Source organism: Melanotaenia boesemani, chromosome 24, assembly GCF_017639745.1.
Source record: "Melanotaenia boesemani isolate fMelBoe1 chromosome 24, fMelBoe1.pri, whole genome shotgun sequence".
Lineage (NCBI taxonomy): Eukaryota > Metazoa > Chordata > Actinopteri > Atheriniformes > Melanotaeniidae > Melanotaenia > Melanotaenia boesemani.
The window spans coordinates 6,232,198-6,252,502 of NC_055705.1; the positions used below are offsets into that span (position 1 = coordinate 6,232,198).

The following is a 20,305-nucleotide window of genomic DNA, read 5'->3' on the forward strand; positions in this document are numbered from 1 at the left end:
TGTTAACGATCGTTTGAGTTGTGTTCAGGGATGTTTGGAACACAGCACACAACACTCCAGGTTTTTCTTCTCACCTTTTACTTGACTGCAGCACCTGCAGGTAACACCGAGTCTGTGATCAAAATGGATATACAGGGTCCTTTTTAAAGATGAAAGTAAGTAGTAGTCACTAGTTAACAGCAAAAGCTTGGTTGTTATTGGTAAACTAGATGCTCCCTGTTTTACAAATAAGAGACTTGCTAACTTGGTTAAGATTAAATCTTATGATTGATGATGATAAGTTCTGTTATTGTTTGGCTCTGAGACCACTTTGTTCTCTAGATGATATCATCAAAAAAAACTAAACAAAACTAATTACTGCATCACTTCTGTCCACTGTATCCAGACAGGACAAAAAAGACAGACACGTCCGTTGAGGACATGAGTCTGAAGAATTTAACAGAAAGTCTGACACTCAAAAATGTGTTCTATTATGCAAATAATATAAACAGTTAAAACAATGTTAAGCTGCCCATTAGAGAGGACATGCAGGTTCAGAGAAGATGAAGCAGATGTTTGGAGGAAAAGACCGAACAGATCCAGAGACAGAAGAAGTAACTCCTTCCACTACCGGTTCTGATTTAGGCCACGAAAGCACAGGAGCAGCCAGCTGATGCTGAACGGCTGCAAACAAGATAATTTTGGTTCCCAGAACAAACAAGTTAAGTCATTTCTGTGGCGATAATGAAGAAAGCCCAAATAAGTTTGGAGTTTATAAAGAGTATATTAAAGAGTTTGATGCTTTTTTATACATCCATCTGTTCAGATTTTACTATGAGCTTTAAAATAAGTCCTGATTCTATTTTATTCTACATGAAAGTAAAACTACGGTAAAATCATTTACTGGCTGAATCAGTCTGCAGAGCAGCAATGGTGACCTGTGACCTGATTGTTTTCTTTTGCTTGTAGTTATTTATTTATTTTTGACACCCCTGATCACCCTACACCTCCCACCCAAACCCTCTCAGGCACTTTTCAGAAATGGCAGTGGGTGGAGTTACGCAAAAAAAAAAAAAAAGGGGGGGGGGGGGGGGGGGGGGGGTGGCGGCTACATTTTAAAAAAAGGGTCCAACCCAAATTACACAATTATATAAAAAAAACTGTATTTGAAATTTTTTTACTTTCTTTTTTAATGTAAAAATGGTGTGTACACACACACACACACACACACACACACACACACACACACACACACACACAAATAATGACATTTTTATATAGTTGAACTAACACAAAGTATTTTGTGGAAAGTTTTTACATTCGACAGAGTAGAAACCCATTTTCCTACATACTTAAACTCCAACTTAACTACTAACCATCGCCCTCTGCCCCCGGAAGTGCCACTGACACCCACCCCCTCCCCCCCACCTCTTTGCTGATCTACTTCCTAACTTTACTTTCGCTTTCTAGCAACATGAAACGCAGCTGATTGTCTCCTAATAATCGTCCATCCAACGGACTGCGGACCATTTCTATCATCAGATTGTTGTCATCAGCGGAGTTTCTGGAGACATCTGCTCCTTTCTGGCCTGAATCAGCCGCTGCTCTCCCGCTGTCTGACGGATCCGCTCCCGTTCCGTTCCGTTCCGGGCTGCACGCGTTGGTGGAAACGCGGCTGCGGCCTGAACTTGTTTGGACATCGGCTGGACAGCAGATCAGACTTGGTGTGTTTTATATCTACATGACGGAGTTCTGTGGAGACAACTGGAGGTCGCTTTGGAGGTGAAGGTCCGCGCATCTGTTTCATGTCGACACATGTTCTCTGCTTCTGGAAATAACTGCCTGTTTGGAGCAGTTTGTAAAAACTGCGATATTCGTTGGTTTCTTTTGGTCATTAAACATTTTCGTGAGGCGTTTATTATCATGAATATGATTTGCTTTGACTGAGTTTGCGATATTTAAATGTTTTTCTAGGATCTTTAGGTTGTTCTAGCCTGATCTTCTGCTGGAGGCTGGACAGAGAAGGAGACAGTAATAGACATGAGGTCTGAGCGTTCCATGTTTTATTACAAACCCCAAGGACTCAATAAACAACGGATTTACACTGCAGTTGGCTACTATGGCAAGTCAAAAGGGCCAAATTTCGCTAGTCTATTGGCAAGTTTGTAATAAAACGGCGGAAAGCGCCGTTTGATGTGTCAAAAAGGTGTCATCACCTGGGGCCTCATTTATCAAATTGTTTTAGCAAAGCAAACTATAGCTTCATGAAAGCGTGCACACGCACGCCCTACGCCTGTTTCCGTTTATAAATCAGAATCAGCTCTAGTGGTGCAGAGGGACACAATCACCGCTGTTAACCAGGTGGGCAAGGAGCTGCGGGAGATAAAGACCATCTTGACAGAAACTGGGACTGCTACAGGCTGGCAGCAGACTGTCCACCTTATTTCGCTGGATGCATTTTATAACATGGAAGTTTAGTTTCACAATGACATAACATATTTTAGTGGTTGAGGTTCTTATTAATATCATCTCCCTTTTCCTGAAAACGTTTTTTTTTCCCTAGAGTGTGGCTCTTAGGAGAATTAATTTGGAATGGGCGTCTTTATTCATTTCTGCAAACAGCTTTAATATCTAACATGTGGTGTAAAGGTAATAGTGGATCGTGCACAAATCTCTCACATTTCACATCATTTCCTTGATTTTATTCTGATGTCGCCTTTTCTAGTTTTCCCATATTCTGTGCATACACCTGGGTCAGAGTTTGCGTGGAGGTAGAAACATTTTGCTGTCATGTCTGGATTTCATAAATCCCAAAAGTTGACTATATTTGGCGTTAGGGCTGCAACTAATGACTATTCTTATGGTCGATTGGTCGACTAGTCGTCGACCAATCGGATTATGTATCTCACGATTATTATAAATGGATCTTATTTCACTTTCAGCTTTGAAATCTTGCATAAGGTTGTTAAGTCTGACGTTCCTTCTCTTTACATGTTCGAGCATTGCAGACGTACTTCAGTGGTACACAAGGTCCGGTTTACAAATCTCACATGTATTTAATTTATTTTGTAAGTTTAACGTGAAGTTATCCCAGACTTTTAACGTTTTCCGCCGCCGTTTTCTTCCCTAGTCCGCCACCATATTTTAACCCTGGCGGATTTCACTGCGCATGTGCAGCTCTCAGCAGAGATTAAAAAAGAAGACGATGTCTCACTCTGTATTTTTTTCCCCTCTTTGTGCATGTGCATTGTGCAACTTTCAGCAGAGATAGGATTAGAAGACGATGTCTCACCCAGTAGTTTTTTTGTTTGTTTTTTTTTGCCGACAATGGTCAACGGCTAAATTCGTTGTCGACTATTTTTATTGTCGACTATTGTCGACAACGTCGACTAATCGTTGCAGCCCTATTTGGCGTACGCCAGTTTTTGTTCCTACACAAGCTTTATAAAAAAAGCCCCTGGGCTGGTTTATTCAAATAGCCTCGTGCGTTTGCAAGAGTTTTCCCTTGTTGGTGGTTCTGCTGTGAACAAAGGGCCCAAATGGAAAAACTCGACCATCTTCAGAAGAAAGGCTTTCAGGGAAGTTAACACTTTGGTCCAACACCAATACACATGTTTTACTTGAAAAAGTGCAATTTCCGGGTGATGACTCCTTTAAAGCGTCGGTAAGCACAGAAAAATACGACGTTCTTGGTGTTCATTAAACAGTGCTTTTTGCGGTGTTCAATGGACGCACGTAAAAAGCACCATTTTGTTTTAGTATAATTTCTTTCACCACTTGGTAAATTTTATTCTTTGATAAAAGAATTACGATGAATATCATGCCCTGTTCAGTTATGGTGGTTATAGTGCCCATTAGTGGAACAGGCTGTTTGTGTCTGGCTGCTGTTAACCTGATTCTTTTATTGGAAGCCAAGAGCAGAAAACAGAACTGGATGTATTGTAAGTTCAGGTCGCAGGTAAAGCAATGCAGAGCTGGGCTCAGAGAGACAGGCAGGATGTCGGCCACCCTGATCTTTGGTTATTGGGTATATTTATCTTCTGGAGCTGCCCTGGTTGGACTGACACACCACTATTTGTAATTGGCCAGTTATCATGATGTGAGCAGGCCACCCACCGCTCACATCTTAGATTGGCACTTTTAGGCATGTATCTAATCCAACAGACCGAGTTCCTGTTTATTAGTCCCACCATGTTCTGCACAGTTTTGACCAAGACTGACATGTCAGTTCAAGTAGAAAAGTACAGGTTTGAGGAATTCATAGAAGATGTAGATGAAATAAAATTTAAAACTGTTGAAGAAATAGCCAATTATTACATTACTCTTCATCCTTCTGGTAACACGGACATGAACCAGAAAGTCTGAAGGAACAAGCGAAGGAGCAGCTGATATTTTACAGCACAGATGATGAAGAGGAGGATTTCAGCTGATGTACAGATGAATGATTCATGTTCTCTCTGCAGATGAAGGTAGGAAGTGTGTGAGAGCTGGTGTGAATTCAGCATCATGGATAAGTGTGAGGACAGAGAGGAGGTAGTCTCTCCCACTAAAACCAGTCTGTGTGGGGAACACGAGAACCAGAGCAAAGCCCAGAGGTGAGATCATCTCTAACTCTAACCTTTCCATGTCAGAGCTCAGCACTCACATCACCAAAAATTTGTTTTCACAGACGGCGACCAGGACCTGGACCTGGACACAGCTGTGTGTCCATGAGGAGTGACCAATCAAATGCCATTATTAGTCATACATGTTTAACTGACAGAAAGTAAGAAAATGTTATTGAAATAGTAAAATAATCAGATTAAATGTGCCGGCTGGGTTAGGCTCCAGCTTCCCCGCGACCCTTAATGGACGATGTGGTTTAGATAATGGATGGGTGGATTAAATGTACTGTAATGTGAGGAGTTTTTATTGATCTTTTGAGCTTTGATAAATGCTTTTTCTGTCAGGATCCATCAGAGAATTGAACCTGAACCTGTATGTGGACCTGAACCCAGCTTGGTTTCCTGTAAGAGTGACCATTCAAAAGATCTTGGTATTGAGTTTAAAACTGACCGAACTTCTTCTGTCAAAGCTCAGAGGTAAGGATACCTTCTCTAAATGTCCATGACTCTTCTCCACGTAAGAGCTCAGCACTCATATAAATGTCTGGATCACAGGAACCAGCTAGGACCTGAAAATGGACCTGAACCCAGCTTGGTTTCCTGTAAGAGTGACCATTCAAAAGATCTTGGTATTGAGTTTAAACTGGGCCAACCTTCTCCAGTTTATAGGTGAGCTGCAAAATTTTAAACAGAGTAAAGTTTCAGTTATTTCTTGTTCTCACATTTGTGTGTTTCTGATGTCTGAACTGAGTGAATCGACTCAAGTTCTGCCTCCCAGAGCACCAGTACAGCTGGTCGATAGCTGGATTAATTTGTTAGATTTTGGTATAAATTTACTTGGTGTAGATATTGATCCTCTAAGTTTCTTAATGTTTGCAGATGTCGTAAATAAATTCCCCCTGGGAAAAGTAAATCTTCATGATTGGCTGCTCTCATGCAGATGGAGCTTTACCTTGTGTTTGTCTCTGTGTGGACGGACAGAATATCAGCTGATTCTTCCTGATTCCTCCACAGAGTGGACCAGCAGAGCTCAGAGCTTCCCAGTGGTCAGTCTGCCCAGCAGCATCAAACACAGCTGGACTCCATATTTATGGTCTGTACATGTACAACAACTACTTTTCCTTCTCTTCTGTCCACATCGTCTCCATGCTGACCTTTGTAGACCAGTGGATTGTCAGTGTGTCCAACATGGATCTGATGTTTGGCTCCATGATTTCAGTCTGATTGTGTCCTTCATATCGTTTCTCTTCAGCTGCTGGAGGACAACATGATCACTTTCATGAAGAAGGAGCTGAAGAAGATCCAGAAGCTTCTGAGTCCAGATTACCCAGAATGCATAGAGAGCCAGAGGGAGAATGAAGAGGTATTGGAGGGTGAGGATGAGGAGCAGAGGAAGAGGAAAGAGGCGTTAGTGAAGATCGCAGTGGACTTCCTGAGGAGGATGAAGCAGGAGGAGCTGGCTGAGCGTCTGCAGAGCAGTAAGAGGATTTCTTCGAAGACTAAAGCTGCTGGATAAATGACACATTTACTGGTGTCTAAACACGTTCAGATACTCTTTTTCTTTCAGAGGATGACATGTTTTCCTGTTTTGTTTTCATTCAGAACTCCTTCCTTCAGTTTTTCAACGTAAACTAAAATGTGGTCTGAAGAAGAAGTTCCAGTGTGTGTTTGAGGGGATTGCTAAGGCAGGAAACCCAACCCTTCTGAACCAGATCTACACAGAGCTCTACATCACAGAGGGAGGGACTGCAGAGGTCAATGATGAACATGAGGTCAGACAGATTGAAACAGCATCCAGGAAACCAGACAGACCAGAAACAACCATCAGACAAGAAGACATCTTTAAACTCCCACCTGGAAGAGATGAACCAATCAGAACAGTGATGACAAAGGGAGTGGCTGGCATTGGGAAAACTGTCTTAACACAGAAGTTCACTCTGGACTGGGCTGAAGACAAAGCCAACCAGGACATCCAGTTCTTGTTTCCACTGACTTTCAGAGAGCTGAATGTGCTGAAAGAGGAAAAGTTCAGCTTGGTGGAACTTGTTCATCACTTCTTTACTGAAACCAAAGAAGCAGGAATCTGCAGCTTTGAAGAGTTCCAGGTTGTCTTTATCTTGGACGGTCTGGATGAGAGTCGATTTCCTCTGGACTTCAATAAAACCAAAGTTCTAACTGACCCTAGGAAATCCACCTCAGTGGATGTGCTGCTGACTAACCTCATCAGGGGGAAACTGCTTCCCTCTGCTCGCCTCTGGATAACCACACGACCTGCAGCAGCCAATCAGATCCCTCCTGACTGTGTTGGCATGGTGACAGAGGTCAGAGGGTTCACTGACCCACAGAAGGAGGAGTACTTCAGGAAGAGGTTCAGAGATAAGAAACAGGCCCGCAGGATCATCTCCCACATGAAGACATCACGAAGCCTCCACATCATGTGCCACATCCCAGTCTTCTGCTGGATCACTGCTACAGTTCTGGAGGATGTGCTGGAAACCAGAGAGGGAGGAGAGCTGCCCAAGACCCTGACTGAGATGTACATCCACTTCCTGGTGGTCCAGACCAAAGTCAAGAAGGTAAAGTATGATGGAGGAGCTGAGACAGATCCACACTGGAGTCCAGAGAGCAGGAAGATGATTGAGTCTCTGGGAAAACTGGCTTTTGATCAGCTGCAGAAAGGAAACCTGATCTTCTATGAATCAGACCTGACAGAGTGTGGCATCGATGTCACCGCAGCCTCAGTTTACTCAGGAGTGTTCACACAGATCTTTAAAGAGGAGAGAGGACTGTACCAGGAGAAGGTGTTCAGCTTCATCCATCTGAGTGTTCAGGAGTTTCTGGCTGCTCTTCATGTCTGTCTGACCTTCATCAAGTCTGGAGTCAACCTGATGGAAGAAGAAGCAACCTTATCCAAGTCTAAAACAAGAGAAGAGCCTTTTCTCTACCAATGTGCTGTAGATGAGGCCTTACAGAGTCCAAATGGACACCTGGACTTGTTCCTCCGCTTCCTCCTGGGTCTTTCACTGCAGACCAATCAGAGTCTCCTACGGGGTCTGCTGACACAGACAGGAAGTAGCTCACAGACCAATCAGGAAACAGTTCAGTACATCAAGGAGAGGATCAGTGGGAATGTGTCTGCAGAGAGAAGCATCAATCTGTTCCACTGTCTGAATGAACTGAATGATCGTTCTCTAGTGGACGAGATCCAACAGTCCCTGAGATCAGGAAATCTCTCCACAGATCAGCTGTCTCCTGCTCAGTGGTCGGCTCTGGTCTTCATCTTACTGTCATCAGAACAAGATCTGGAGGTGTTTGACCTGAAGAAATACTCTGCTTCAGAGGAGGCTCTGCTGAGGCTGCTGCCAATGGTCAAAGCCTCCAGCAAAGCTCTGTAAGTACAACAAATGACAATATGTTATGTTTAATGAACCGTTTCTTCTTTAAATAAGATAGACTGTAAATTAGGTAAAATTTCGTTTTCATTTTATTCTGAGAAAGTTGGCTCCCAGTTTAAATTAATTTCTTGTTAACATGAACAGAAGAAACTCAACATTTTCCTTATAGATCAGCTTAATAAATATTTATTTTGTTTTCAGTTTATCTTTGAACAACGTTTTTCTTGTGTATTTTAGCCTGAATGACTGTAACCTCTCAGAGAGAAGCTGTGAAGCTCTGTCCTTGGTTCTCAGCTCTCAGTCCTCTAGACTACGAGAGCTGGATCTGAGTAGCAACAACCTGAAGGATTCAGGAGTGAAGCAGCTGTGTGACGGCCTGAAGAGTTCGTACTGTGAGCTGGAAACTCTGAGGTGAGGATCAGGTTTATCACCCTGTTACTATTAATGATGAGCGATACCTGGTTGTCTTTTCCTCTTTCATTTAATTTTACATGTATGCTGATGTAAGATAAATTAAATTAAATTCACAGACGTTTTAGAGAAGCTTCATTTAAATTTTTTTTAACCTTGAGAGCAATGGCTTTTAAAATGTTGATCCACCAGATTAGTTTAGATGGACATTTTGGGACAGACTGGATGATATGTTTTTTATGTTTTTTCCTTGGGATTAATAATTAGTTTTTGTAATCCTCTCACTTTATAATTATTGGTCACTGTTTTATCACAATTACCTTTAGATTCCAAGTAATTTTCTTAGAATATCTGTGTTTTTTTGTGTGTCTGCAGTTTGTCCGGATGTCTGATCACAGAGGAAGGCTGTGCTTCTCTGGCATCAGCTCTGACCTCCAACCCCTCCCATCTGAGAGAGCTGGACCTGAGATACAACCATCCAGGAGAGGAAGGAGCGAAGCTGCTGACGGCTGCCCTGAAGAATCCACACAGACTCAGGTATGGAGGAGGCACTGATGGAGAAAGGAGGACTGGATAAATGTTATTTGTCCCTCTTTTGTTTTAAATGAACAATAATATACTTTAGATAGGTGCAATTTTCTTTGCCTAAAACATAAATATTAAACATAAGCAGCAGAAGTCTGTGTGCGAGGTGTCCAGGAGCACATCTCTGTGAACAAAAATTATAGCAAACGATGATCTCCAACCTCAGTCGACTGAGTGGGTAGAGTGGTCGTCTTGTAGCCGGTTCAATCCTTGACCTGCCGCTTATCCAGAGTCGGGTCGCGGGGGCAGCTGCCTAAGTAGGGAAACCGAGACTGCCTTCTCCCCGGCCACATTCACCAGCTCATCTGGGGGGGATCCCGAGGTGTTCCCAGGCCAGCCGCGAGATGTACTCTCAGGAGATGTAGTCCGTCCAGCATGTCCTGGGTCTTTCACAGGGCCTCTGTCCCGTGGGACATGCCAGGGACACCTCACCAGGGAGGCGAGACGTGCCCGTGCCACCTCATCTGGCTCCTCTCAACTCTACGCTGAGCTCCTCCTGGATCACTGAGCTTCTTACCCTATCTCTAAGGGAAAGCCATGCCACCCCGTGGAGAAAACTCATTTCGGCCGCTTGTATTCGCGATTTAGTTCTTTCGGTCACTACCACTACCACATAAACCGTAACACACGGGCGCCTAGCCAGGGGGCAATGAGCTTGCCCACACCTACTCGACGCCTCTCACCGGGAGCAACTCCAGAATGGAAGAGGGTCCAGCCCCTCTCAAGGACAGTGGTTCCAGAGCCCAAACAGTGTGTTGAGGTGAGTCCAACTGTATCTAGCCGGAACCGCTTAACCTCACGCACCAGCTCAGGCTCCTTCCCCGCCAGAGAGGTGACATTCCACATCCCTAGAGCTAGCTTCTGCAGCCGAGGATCAGACTGTCAGGGTCCCCGCCTCTGGCAGCCACCCAGCTCACACTGCACCCGACCCTTATGGCCCCTCCTGCAGGTGGTGAGCCCACAGGAGGGGGGGGGGGCCCATATTACCCTTTCAACCAAGCCCCATGGGCAAAGGTCCGGCCACCAAGCGCTCGCCTCCGTGCCCCACCTCCAGAGGGTTCAGAGTAGCTTATGATTCGCGTTTCACTGCAGGCAGAATTTAAAAATGCTTTTATAAATCCCTTGTACAAAATGAGACATACATGGAAGATTCCAGCAAAGGAAGTAATGGAAACAACATACAATCACAGTAGAGTGGTTTTTTTCTTAATGCAGCAAGCAGCTGCGTGAAGTTATGAGAATCCGCATTTGGACGTAAAGATTTGTGTGTTCAGCTCTTTGTGATTATTTTGTGACACTCAGGCTTATGATATGATGATGCATTATATCAGAATTAACACTATGTGTTGCTCTAACCCGTCTCCACCTTTGCAGGATGGAACCTACTGGAGTCCGATGGTTAACACCAGGTATCAGGAAGTGTAAGTGTGTTTTTCATATCACTTGTCCACTTTCCTGATTTGTTTAAAGACACACTGCAGCATTCCATGTTTTTAGGTAACACTGTAACACTGAATAGGGCTTTGGTTAGTATTTGTTATGCTAGCATAATTCATAATTCAGCTTTAAGCAGCTCAACAACAACAATACATCATTCTACAAATGGTGGGAACAAGCAGCCAATATCCAAAGAAAAACTTTAAAAGAGAGCTATTGCTTCAAACCTTTTTATAAGCCTGGCAGCTGGGAAGCAACATATGAACAAATGAATCAAGACCGGTCTTATTCTGACTTAATAATAATGGATTAGATTTATATAGCTCTTTTCAAGGCACCCAAAGCGCTTTACATTGTGAATCCATTATTCATCCACTCCTCACTCATACCTGCTGATGGTAAGCTACTTGTGTAGCCACAGCTGCCCTGGGGCAAGCTGATGGAAACGTGGCTGCCAGTTTGCGCCTACGGCCTCTCCGACCATCACCGAACATTCACACACCAGCGATGCCAACACTGGAGGCAAGCAGGGTAAAGTGTCTTGCCCAACGACAGATGACTGCGGGAGTGGGAATCGAACCGCCGACCTTCCGATCATTGGACGACCTGCTCTACCACCTGAGCCACTGCCGCCCGCACTTAACTTATCAGAGTCCTGGTCAAGGTATCATTTGATTAATAAGTTACAAGGACACCTAGGTCATCTCCTCTAAAATCGTTCATTTTATATAAGTCCTGAAAGCAGTTTTCAGTGTAGGGTGCTAAATGAAGACAAGTCATTTCTAAACCACTCTGGCTATATCACTGATATACTGTTCACTGTACATTTTTTCTCATAAGAAAAACAAAACAATGCAACACTAAAATCAAGAAATCATCTTGAGACTGGCAGGTGTTAAACGGTTTGAGTAAAGCACAGCGGCGGTGAAGCTGAAAGTGTTCACGGTAAATAATATACCAGTTTGACCACTGCTCCAGCTGTTTCATTTCTATTTTTCTATTTCTATTTTTGTGGCATTTACCGCTTTCCCACTGCAACTGCTCACAGATCTGTCTGTCACTATCGGGCCAAACAAGATTTTTTTTATCCTTTTGATTGTACAGCAACTCCTTTTTGCTTCTGGTGCTTGTGTTTTAACAACAACTGAGCAACATATAGTTAACCAGTTAATTATTTAAAAGAAAAAGAAAACCTCATTCTGTGGAATTGCAAAAGAAAATTAGTAAAATAATTTCTTATATATACAATTAGAATCGGGCAGAGAAAAGCATGAAAAAAGGAAACCCATGCAGAATTACTGAGGTTTCCAGAGGCACTGATTTTTAGTCTCTAATAAAACTAAGGTGTGTATTCTGCTGTGGTATCAACTAGAGACCCAGTTTTAGCCAGTATTAACTGTTTAAATTATTTGAATGACGGTTAAAGACAAAGAAATATTTATTTATTATTTATTTCTGTATCTCAATAACTGGCTTGATTGTGTGTTTTCTCCTTCAGATTCCTGTGAACTATTAATCGACACAAATACAATGAACAGAGAGCTCGAAGTGTCTGACAACAACAAGAAGGTGAAACGTGTGATGGAGATTCAGTCATATCCTGATCATCCAGACAGATTTGACTTCTGTCCTCAGCTGCTGTGCAGAAATGTTCTGACTGGTCGCTGCTACTGGGAGGTGGAGTGGAGTGGAGAGCTTCGTATATCTGTGAGTTACAGAGGAATCAGAAGGAAAGGAAACAAGGATGATAATGTGTTGGGAAGGAATGATCAGTCCTGGAGTCTGGACTGTGCAGATATTGGTCGCTACTCTGTGTGGCATAACAAGAGAGGAACATCTATTCCGTCTTCCACATCCTCCTCCTCCTCTTCTTCTTTGGTGTCTAACAGAGTAGCTGTGTATGTGGACTGTCCTGCTGGCACTCTGTCCTTCTACAGAGTCTCCTCAGACTCACTGATCCACCTCCACACCTTCATCACCACATTCACTCATCCTCTCTATGCTGGATTTGGATTCAGGTCATTTGGTTCCTCAGTGAGTCTGCACTGAATCAACACAACACAGAAACCCAAGTAAAGCTCTGTGGTTTGACTGATTTGGATGGAATAAGGACTGGACAGAGACTTGATGCAGGCATCGGTCGCTATAAGAGTGTGTTCTGTTACATTACATTCATATTAATATGAGTGTAATTTTCTATCTGTAGCTCACGTAGAGACAGTCATAATGAAACGATCTTAAAAAAGGTCAATAGTTAGAATTTTGCTGAACTTGTATGAATTCAGTTTGTGTGTGAAACCTCCTTCCAGTTATTTAAAGATATAAGCTAATTTTATACCAGTGTTCTGTTAGCATTCACAGCATCACACTGAATATCGGTTGTTTCATTTCAGGTCCTTCACTTCATGTCAGCTGCAGCTGGTTTGCTGCACATGTGACAAACTGTGAAATCAGAACAGTCACTGAGCTGCAATCAGCCACAGTAGATTTCTTTAGTATGTAGATCAGGATCTTCTGTTACCAGCACACACTCACAAGCTCTAAATCATTTGACTGACGTTTAATTTTTGTAAAAAATACAAATCATAAAATATATCATGTAGTTTCTGCACATCTGACAAAGTGTGGTTAATTAAGACTTTGCTTAAATCCAACCATGGGGTCAGAACATTTTTTTAGATTCTTTGTTAGCTTCTCTTCTCTTAGGAAAAGCGAGTAAATGTTGAACAAGTTCTTAAACCAAGAGAGACATCTAAATAGACTGACAGACCGATGGTGAAAAATATGACAATCAGGCGATTAGACGGTTAATAATACAATGACTGGATCACAGGAGAAGCAACGACAACAAGAGGAAGATAGGAATGTGTAAACACCATGGCTAATAATTTATTTAATCCCGTCCACAAATAGTTAAAAAACAAAACTGGACTTATATTAAACAAATTTGACTGAAATTATTTGAGAAATTTAATTAATTTGAAGCTGAAGGAGACTTATTTTTGTCCCTTTGCTGTCAAAGGCCAAATCTGTTAATTCACTTGTTTTTTAACTTTTCTTTATCATGAAGTTTCTAATATACATTTCATATAAAATAATATACATTTACCCTTGTACTGTATGTATTCATGTATGTATTGTGATTCTAGGTACAGTTAAAATAAATGCAGAAGTATTCTATCACCCCTGTGTTGTTAATGAACTTTTCATGTCTGATGTAGTACTGTCTGAGGGATTTCAACAGACCCTTTGAAAGAGGTTCAGAAAACAAATCTAAATTCAAGTCATCATGGCAACTTCAAGCTAACTGCTCAAAAACACAAACACTGACCTAAGAAGGAAAAAAGGGTCGTAAATACTGCCTGATTGTACCAGTAACAAGGAGAAAAGCAATCTAACAAGAAAACTATCTAACAACAAAAAACAGCTTTGAAGTCGCTGTTAAACTGTTGGTTTTGTTTTTTTTCTCCCTTTGCTGACAAAGACAATATTTGGCTAATTTAATTTCTGGGATGGCAGCATGTAGAAGACTTCTCTGTGGTCCAGCAGTGCTGCTCTGGTTTGCCCCAACAGTTCATGAAGATGATGTAGAAGTGTGATGGTGTAGATCTGCTGCAGGCAGTTGTGCTGGATGTTGTCACAGCGGACACAGGAGAATATGTCTCCTGTCTGGAGTAAACGTCTAAAAAAACACATTAAAAAACATCTTTTCTGCCTCAAAGATTTAGCCATTTAGGTCCAAGAACACAGTGCAGTAAATCTGCAAACAGCCTAAATAAATCAGTGATGATTCCTTTCACTGCCCACCCCACCTCCAACCCACCACGCCGTCACCCGGTAAGTATCAGCTTATCATACATCAGGAAGAATGTGCTATACTTAACAAGGTTTTCATAGGTGAACCTTTGCTGTCAATCAGAAATATGAGGAAGTATATTTATTCATTACAAGAACAATAAACTCTGGATATCAAAGTATTCTAGAGTCAGATATGAGTTCATCTATCCATCCAGCTGTCACAGTTTAAAGTCAGATGAAAAAATAGGATGGAACTGACTGACACCTGCAGCACTATTCTGTTTACTTGAACTGTCACAGTTTGGATGATGAGTGTAAAACATGACAAATACACAAAAAATAAGTTATAGTACCAAAATAAAACATCATGTCACACTACACATTTTAGAGCTTATTTGTTCTTTTGTGCTTCTGCATGTTCAATAGAATAAACAAGGTTTTCACGTAAGAATCAGCAACCCAGCATGTGTTCAACAGCTCCTCAGTGTTTTCATCAGTCTGCCATGGAGCAACAGCACAGGCACAGGTTCAACTTGTGGGTTAATGGTGCCGTACTGCACGGGCAAAACACAAGTCAAGGCTGTAAAAGTTCATGTATGAACAAACAGCAACTCCAGCAAGCTTGGTACTACTAAGTATTACTGAGCAACCATGTGGTACCTACGATGCTGCAGACATCAGAGAGAGCTATTGTAGAGGCTACCTCAGCAGTTTTGGGTCCAGGAGAACCACGTTCAAGTCCCCTCAACTCAGAACAAGGAGAGCTATTATGTATCTTCCATCGTACTTGCAAACATTTTGAGCAGCACACGTGTCAGGGTTTTCCCAACATAAAATAAGACACAAGAACTCAGGATAAGTTTTCAGCACATCATGATGGGGAGAGACCAGAGTCAGATAATCACTCAAAGTGTCCGTCTGTCAACTCCAAAATCTTCACCCCAGCTGAGCCTTTTTTTTGAGTGGATTGTGTAAATCAGCCAAACCAGATATGCGAATATACTTCAGAGGAGAAGACAGTTGAAAGGGACTGACATAACATAATGCACCTTTATCTTGTATATTAGCACCAGATATGTGAATATACTTCAGAGAAGTGCAGTTATCTTGTATATCAGCACTCACCACATCCTGTCTTTCTACATTGTTATGTGGGTGGTGGGCCAGTTGTTAGAAACATCAAAGAGGAACTTTAAATGTCAAAAGATTAAAAGTTTCTAACAACACGTGTCTATCTGAAGATGATATATACACAGATCAGGCCTGTCTTATTGACTAGCTGAGCTGGTGGAGCTTCTGTCTCCCACTCGGGAGACCTGAGTTTGACTGTGGTTGTGAAGCCACCAATTCCTGCAGCAAAAGGAGCCAGGATGCCAGAACACAAGTTAACGTCCCCGTTGAGATAGGACAGGATGATTTAAAGTAGGGTTATATCAACACACAACACCTGACAGAATGATATGTATGTGTTTAGAATGATGTGTATTGCTCACGTGTGAAGGACAGGATTTGTCCTGGGTCTGGAATGATGTGCGTGGATGTGTAACAATTATATAACATTTGTTATATAAATGTTATATATAACTCACCATGTGCACAGACCCAGGCCACTTTGCTTCCACATTACTGATGATGTGGGCTGCATCACATATGATCTTCAAAGTCCACAAACAGTAAGCTGCAGTAGCTGTAATATGAAGTATATGGGATTCTATTTACCTGCACATTGATTCTGTGAAAAGACGTCTTATTCACATAGTCTCCATCTACTGAAGGAGCTGTGATAAAATTTTTAAATCCATCTATGCAGCCAATCACACCTGGAAACCATTAAATATATCAGATTAACTAATATGTTCCACACTTAAAATAAGTTCATTATTGCTCAGACAAATAATTGCAATTCTGTGGAATTCTTCTTTGATGTATCTTGTGGGTCTGTGACTTTGGAATGCCACAAAAGTGTAGAGCATAGACTATATATAAAAGATGGCCGGAGCCTCTGTGATGTCACCCATAGGTTTCTGGGGCCTTATTTATAAAACTGTGCATAGCAAAGCAAACTACAGGTGGCATCTTTGGTGCAAAAAGGAAATGCTGCACACTTCAACTTTCAGATTTATAAAAGAGTGCCCCATGTGATTCATGAACATTTCCATTCATGAATCACAATCAACTCTAAAGAGGGTGCACGTGAGTGAAAACCTTCCCACGCTCACATGGTGGCTATAAATGGTCAGGTGAATGCATAATACATAATACATATTTATGTCATCATTTCCATGATTGCTTGGGGGGGAAAAAGAGGGGAAAAGAGGAATTTTCCGGGATGTGAGACAGAGATCCTGATGGACCACATCGAGAAATGTAAAAATGTTTAAGTGGTGGGCACGGCGTGGACATTACTTGCATCCGAAAGGCAAAATAGTGGCAGAAGGTGGCAGACGCTGTTTTTGATTTTTAAAATAAGAATGTACCGATACATCTGAGATTGGCAGAAGTTTATTTAGTGTTAAATAATATTTCTTTCTAGTTGCTGGGTGCTGCAGCTGGGTGGGTGGTGCAGAGAGACACAATCACTGCTATTAACCAGGTGGACAAGGAGTTGTGGGAAATAAAGACAGTCTTGACAGAAATTGGGACAATTAAATAAAAAGAATTGTTTAAGAATAAATAAATAAAATGAAGTCCACCTCTTGTCTGATTCATTAGCGATGCATCACTTCTAGGCCTCCAACCTCCAGTCAGCATTCATCTCCGCTGGAATGAACCAAAGCTACTTTCCACACTGACTACTACATGCTGGTAGCAGACTGTCACCATATTTATCTGGATGGATTTTATAACATGGAAGTTTTGTTTCACAGTAATATTAAATTGGTTGAGGTTCTTCTTATTATTATTTCCCTTTGTCCTGAAAATCCATTTTTTTTCCCAGAGCATGGCTCTTAGAATTAATAAGGAATGTGTGCCTTTGTTCATTTCAGCAAACAGCTTTAATAACTAAATGTCTCACATTTAACATCATTTCCTCAATTTTTTTTGGACAGGTGCGTACGCCTGAGTCAGAGTTGCCATGGAGATAGAAACATTATGCCGTCAAGTTTACTTTTTATAAATCCCAAAATTTGGCGTACACCGGTTATTGATCCTACTCAAGGTTGATAAATGAAGCCCCAGTCAAGATGACAAGAAGTAAAAGATGACAATAAGAAAAAGAAGAAAGTAAAAGGTGACAAGAAGAAAGTAAAAGGTGACAAGAAGAAAGTAAAAAATGACAAGAAGTAAAGCTGACTAAGAGAAAATAAAAGGTAACAAGAAGAAATAAAAAGGTGACAAGAAGAAAGAAAAAGATGATAAGAAAGTAAAAGATGACAACACGAAAGTAAAAGGTGAAAAGAAGAAAGTAAAAGGTGACAAGAAGAAAGTAAAAGGTGAAAAGAAGAAAGTAAATGGTGACAAGAAGAAAGTAAAAGGTGGCAAGAAGAGAATAAAAAATGAGAAGAAGTAAAAGATGACTAGAAGAAAGTAAAAGGTGAAAAGAAGAAAGTAAAAGGTGGCAAGAAGAGAGGAAAAATGAGAAGAAGTAAAAGGTGACTAGAAGAAAGTAAAAGATGACAAGAAGAAAGTAAAAGGTGACTAGAAGAAAGTAAAAGGTGAAAAGAAGAAAGTAAAAGGTGACAAGAAGAGAGTAAAAAATGAGAAGAAGTAAAAGATGAAAAGAAGTAAAAGATGGAAAAAAGAGAGTAAAAGATAACAAAAGTAAAAGAGGACAAAAAGTAAAAGATGACAAGAAGAAAGTAAAAGGTGAAAATAAGAAAGTGAAAGGTTACAAGAAGAGAGTAAAAAATGAGAAGAAGTAAAAGATAATAACTATAAGAAAGTAAAAGGTGACAAGAAGAAATTAAAAAATGACAAGAAGTAAAAGATGACTAAGAGAAAATAAAAGGTAAGAAAAAGGTGACAAGAAGAAAGAAAAAGATGACAAGACGAACGTAAAAGATGACAAAAGTAAAAGGTGACACGAAGTAAAAGATGACAAGAAGAAAGTAAAAGGTGACAAGAAGAAAGTAAAAGGTGAAAAGAAGAAAGTAAAAGGTTACAAGAAGAAAGCAAAAGGTGACAAGAAGAAAGTAAAAAATGAGAAGAAGTAAAAGATGACTAGAAGAAAGTAAAAGGTGAAAAGAAGAAAGTAAAAGGTGACAAGAAGAGAGTAAAAAAATGAGAAGAAGTAAAAAAGAACTAGAAGAAAGTAAAAGGTGACAAGAAGAGAGTAAATGGTGACAAGAAGAAAGTAAAAGGTGGCAAGAAGAGAATAAAAAATGAGAAGAAGTAAAAGATGACTAGAAGAAAGTAAAAGATGACAAGAAGAAAGTAAAAGGTGGCAAGAAGAGAGGAAAAATGAGAAGAAGTAAAAGGTGACTAGAAGAAAGTAAAAGATGACAAGAAGAAAGTAAAAGGTGACTAGAAGAAAGTAAAAGGTGAAAAGAAGAAAGTAAAAGGTGACAAGAAGAGAGTAAAAAATGAGAAGAAGTAAAAGAGGACAAAAAGTAAAAGATGACAAGAAGAAAGTAAAAGGTGAAAATAAGAAAGTGAAAGGTTACAAGAAGAGAGTAAAAAATGAGAAGAAGTAAAAGATAACTATAAGAAAGTAAAAGGTGACAAGAAGAAATTAAAAAATGACAAGAAGTAAAAGATGACTAAGAGAAAATAAAAGGTAAGAAGAAGAAATAAAAAGGTGACAAGAAGAAAGAAAAAGATGACAAGACGAACGTAAAAGATGACAAAAGTAAAAGGTGACACGAAGTAAAAGATGACAAGAAGAAAGTAAAAGGTGAAAAGAAGAAAGTAAAAGGTTACAAGAAGAAAGCAAAAGGTGACAAGAAGAAAGTAAAAAATGAGAAGAAGTACAAGATGACTAGAAGAAAGTAAAAGGTGAAAGGAAGAAAGTAAAAGGTGACAAGAAGAGAGTAAAAAAATTAGAAGAAGTAAAAAAGAACTAGAAGAAAGTAAAAGGTGACAAGAAGAGAGTAAATGGTGACAAGAAGAAAGTAAAAGGTGGCAAGAAGAGAATAAAAAATGAGAAGAAGTAAAAGATGACTAGAAGAAAGTAAAAGGTGAAAAGAAGAAAGTAAAAGGTGGCAAGAAGAGAGGAAAAATGAGAAGAAGTAAAAGGTGACTAGAAGAAAGTAAAAGATGACAAGAAGAAAGTAAAAGGTGACTAGAAGAAAGTAAAAGGTGAAAAGAAGAAAGTAAAAGGTGACAAGAAGAGAGTAAAAAATGAGAAGAAGTAAAAGATGAAAAGAAGTAAAAGATGGCAAAAAGAGAGTAAAAGATAACAAAAGTAAATTAAAGCTGCAAGCAGCGTTGGAGGCCCTCGCACCTCTGGCGCTGCTTCGGCCTATTGCACCGCCCCATGACCCCGCAACCTCCCTCCAGCAACACAGCCGCTGTCGCCCACAGCCATAAACCCATTCTTCCAGAGTTTATCTACATCAAGAGGTGATTTTCCTCATGGGAGGATCAACTTGCACCTCAGCCTGTCCAGTGATGACATCTGAAGCATTCATGACCTTGTTTCTTACAAACTGTGTTGAATTCCCACAAACTGGAGCATGATTTCATCAAGAGGAAAATTCCACGTGGCCACTAGGTGGTGGTAAATTTGTTTTAATGTAGGACAAATGTTCAGGTTGGATCTCTGATGAGAACAGGAAAATATTAGCTCAATTGGTCAACTGACAGCAGGGTTAGTGCCACTTCCTGTATAATGGCAAATGATTTAAACCATCACAGAAAGCCATTTTAATCATGCTGCTGTAAGAAGTCAGTCATATTTTCAACCATGAGTTCATGAAGGATGATATAAATGAGTTAGAATTAGTTATACAGAGGATAAAGGTAAAAATGGTGGGACTTCCTGTTCCCAGGGGGCGGGGCTATGGTGTTGAGAACTTAAAGGACATGAAGAGGCTTTTTTGTTTGTCCTGGCATGTTAAATAAATATGCCACATTTTACCATGTAGTTCAAAGCAGTGGTTGGAGCTGAAAGATGAACTATATACAGGGGGCGCTATAGAGCCATATTACCAGCTA

At 40.7% G+C, this 20,305-nt stretch overlaps 2 protein-coding genes across 2 annotated transcripts in view; one reads left to right on the forward strand and one right to left on the reverse strand.

The window, feature by feature from the left end:
- The window catches only part of LOC121635154 (zinc finger protein 91-like), a gene marked incomplete at its 5' end in the record, with an annotated part of 164,213 nt that overhangs the window by 57,637 nt on the left and 86,271 nt on the right, over positions 1-20,305 (reverse strand). The window lies entirely within an intron of this gene.
- LOC121635538 (protein NLRC3-like) lies at positions 1,425-13,594 on the forward strand. Its single transcript, XM_041978747.1, has 12 exons — positions 1,425-1,761; positions 4,443-4,574; positions 4,649-4,744; positions 4,929-5,060; positions 5,139-5,252; positions 5,598-5,676; positions 5,836-6,061; positions 6,186-7,974; positions 8,216-8,389; positions 8,765-8,926; positions 10,349-10,395; positions 11,910-13,594. Exons 2-12 carry the CDS (start codon positions 4,486-4,488, stop codon positions 12,458-12,460), a joined length of 3,459 nt encoding a protein of 1,152 aa, XP_041834681.1. The 5' UTR covers positions 1,425-1,761; positions 4,443-4,485; the 3' UTR covers positions 12,461-13,594.

What these genes read in the sequence shown, in the direction of transcription:
- LOC121635538 (XM_041978747.1), top strand. Translation starts at nt 4,486, where the DNA reads ATGGATAAGTGTGAGGACAGAGAGGAGGTAGTCTCTCCCACTAAAACC. An exon ending in ACATGTTTAACTGACAGAAA is followed by an intron (nt 4,745 to 4,928) that starts GTAAGAAAATGT and finishes TTTTTCTGTCAG; the next exon opens with GATCCATCAGAGAATTGAAC. An exon ending in AGCTGGACTCCATATTTATG is followed by an intron (nt 5,677 to 5,835) that starts GTCTGTACATGT and finishes GTTTCTCTTCAG; the next exon opens with CTGCTGGAGGACAACATGAT.